This window comes from Cardiocondyla obscurior, linkage group LG23 (genome assembly GCF_019399895.1).
Source record: "Cardiocondyla obscurior isolate alpha-2009 linkage group LG23, Cobs3.1, whole genome shotgun sequence".
In the NCBI taxonomy this organism is placed as follows: Eukaryota; Metazoa; Arthropoda; class Insecta; order Hymenoptera; family Formicidae; genus Cardiocondyla; species Cardiocondyla obscurior.
In genome coordinates, this window is record NC_091886.1 from 386,581 (window position 1) to 389,722 (window position 3,142).

The window sequence follows — 3,142 nt, forward strand, 5'->3', positions numbered from 1 at the left end:
TCGCCGTATCGACAGTGTACTCTTCTGACCGTCACGTGCGAATCTCGTACCTGACGCAGGAAAACCGCGCTGTCCCGTCCACCCGGGCAGATTTCACACATAATCCGCAACAGTGACCTTGACATATTCACCCAAGGCAAGATCAAACCAATGATACCATTTTATGACCCCCTCAATCATACAACTTTAATTTCAAACATTTTATTTTCAAAGTAAAAATAAATAAGTTTTTTAAAATAGTATATTAAAGCGACTTGCCTTATATACTTCACATATATTATATAAATTATATCACAACATATAATATATTTTACTATTTTGTTCTTTATTTTAGAACTACATATTACGAAAAGGTGACATGAATTTCGAAAACGTAAATCCTCTAAATGTTCGATTAAATTTGGTGTCAGGTAATTTGTTACCAATGACTGCGGATAACTTACCATTCTCGAAATTTTGGAAGATATACAGCGTTTTGATATGGTTGCTCGAAATAATCCAAACATGCGTATTGGTCCCCGGGTGTATTTTTGTACCAAAAGAAAAAGCTTTAAAAGACGGTTTGATTGGCCTCGTGGTCACCATCGAAGTGGTATCTGTAATCATACGAATTCATTCATGTAGAAGACTGATGCAACAGTTGATTCAGAAGTTAAATGACATTTTGCGCCTGGAAGACAAAATGATGAAGAGTATAGTGATAACGACCATAAAATCGATGGAAGTTCCCCTCAAATTTTACTGGTCGGCCGGTGTAATGTCTATAATATTGTGGAGTGGTTCGCCATTAATATTGGTCTTTCAGAAAAAAAATTTTTTCTATGTAGATTATAGAATGCCGGTTATCTATTCCAAAGAGCCATTTACCACTAGCACTTTTGTCTTAGGAAGTGTCATCGTGTTAATAAGCAGCGCGTACATTTTTACAAAAAAAGTTAGCGTGGACAGCTACATAATAAATTTGATCCTGCTGGTCACGGCACAATATAAATACATTGCATTAAAGCTGTCGATAATATTTCAAGATGCTTTGTTTCAGATTGGTTGCAACCAATCTAATGCAGAAAAAAAAAACCTTAGTAAAGATTATTACGCAGAAAAGGAAATAAAAACTTTATGTAAGCATCACAATACGATTATTCAGTAAGTAAATGTTTTAAGTATAAAAAAATATTTAATTAATAAAATTTGTTTTAAATAATACATTTACTAAGACACTTTCCTGTTTCGTGCCAAGTGTACGCACAGCGAGACCACCGTGTATTTTTAAGGAATCCACCAAATTAGCAGAAGCTTAAGGTTATAAAATCTGAATACCAGCTGAACCAAAAAACTTGAATTTGATTTATATGAAAAAAGAGTAGCAAATAAAAACGAGTTCTAACCCGAAAGTGCTGAAAGGTAATGCAAAGACAGAATTTATAATAAGAGAGTGTCAGGAAAAAAGCAAACCGTGCGCCGCACAGGGTGAATAAGGATTGATACGTTATGTGCATTCGGACTGTGTGCCGAGAAAAGCAAAGACAGGAGATACCGCAGGCTCTAAAAAAATGTTTCTCCGCTTACTTCGTACTAACCACCGCTCACGTTACGCCTCTGATCGTTTATACGCACAAACTTATAAAGAAAATGAAAAAACTTACCCTCTAGTTTAACAATAATTGTTTTTTCGGCTGGAACATTGTTGTCGATAAAATTAAAACGGTAATTGTGGGTGCGCCAACGTAGTCTTTTATCAACGACGTAAGCACTATCGTCATGAATGCGGGAGTTCTATTAATAGTTACTTCCTTTTGCGCTCATAATTACCATGCAAGCGATTGGCCAAATACAAATCCAACAACGCGTACATGAATTTTTTGTATATCGCGTTATAAACCATCAGAACTAAATGAGATGCAAAACCTCAACTGGTGGCGCATTAAAATATGGATAAGCAAAATACACGATTTCATACCCACGTAAAAAGTCCGCATACGACTAACAGCCGCAGCATAGGTTATAAAGATGCACTTTGTTAAGGGCACCGTTTCGGTTAACAACGTTCAGGTACTGGACTGAATGGTAAAGTCTTAACGACGTCACAAAAATGACGTCTTTAAAACGTCATTCAAACATGCATGTTACTGCGTAGTGTTATATTGTTAATTTAAACAAAATAATTTCAAGAAAATATTAAAGTTATAATTTAAACGAATATATAACATAATAATAAACATTGTTCTATAAATAATATCTCATCATATTTAACGGTATACTGATGCGCGGTGTATGCGGGTAGAACAGATCAAAATATCAGTGTTTGAGTTACATTATGTTGGTCTTTTGCGCACCTGTTTAAATGAACACGTACAAGTGAAGAGAATATTGTATGCCGCTAGCGAAAGCGTTTGTTTTATGGTGTTGTAACACCCCCCCTTGCTCTCCTCCGTGTGGTCGGACACGGTCAAGCGACCCGCCGCGGCGATCGGCGAGTCGTCGCGTGTACCAGGCCCGGCCGGGGTGTCCGCGAAAAAAAGCGAAGGCAATTGTAGTCTCGTGTTTGGCTATTTACATTTATTGACAATTCTATATTTACACGGTTATTTACACGGTCTAGATACAGGTGTATTGTGACGCGGCGCTTGTCGCACGAGCGATGACAACAGACTTTCGTCGGTACGGTAAGAGTCGCATGAGTCTAATCGCGGTGTTTTAATACGGGGCCCCTAATGAGGAACGCGGTTTTTCAGGAGCGGGAGCGCGGGGGCAATCGCCGAGAACGCTCGGTAGAGACAAAGCACGCTTCACCTCTGGATTGCACCGTGCTCGTAAGGAACCGCCTAAGCGATTTGAGATGAGACCGGGGCGTCTGCCACGGGATAAACCGAAAACGCTCGGCGGAGGCAAAGCACGCTTTACCCCGCTTTATCCGTTGTGACAGTCGGTCCCGGAACTCGTGGAGAAGGAGGCGGTGTCGCGGCCAAGAATCCTTGGCAGAGGCCGAGAACGCTCGACCCCTGTGCTTAGCGACTCCTAAGGTTTTCGTCTGGATGGCTACTGAGCGGAGACCCGGTACGGAGCTCGGTAGATCGGTAGACTGGTCCGGATTGCTTTGAATCCGGCCTTTTTATACGATATTTTGCGTGGCCTGGGATGTTCG

At 40.1% G+C, this 3,142-nt stretch overlaps 1 protein-coding gene across 1 annotated transcript; it reads left to right on the plus strand.

Annotated features, from left to right (window-relative positions):
- The first annotated feature begins 262 nt into the window (after positions 1–262).
- Positions 263–2,136, plus strand: LOC139111181 (uncharacterized). Its single transcript, XM_070671302.1, has one exon. The coding sequence runs from the start codon at positions 359–361 to the stop codon at positions 1,145–1,147; it is 789 nt and encodes a 262-aa protein (XP_070527403.1). The 5' UTR covers positions 263–358; the 3' UTR covers positions 1,148–2,136.
- The last annotated feature ends 1,006 nt before the right edge of the window (positions 2,137–3,142 follow it).

Coding starts and splice junctions, on each gene's coding strand:
- LOC139111181 (XM_070671302.1), top strand. CDS start 359: ATGAATTTCGAAAACGTAAATCCTCTAAATGTTCGATTAAATTTGGTG.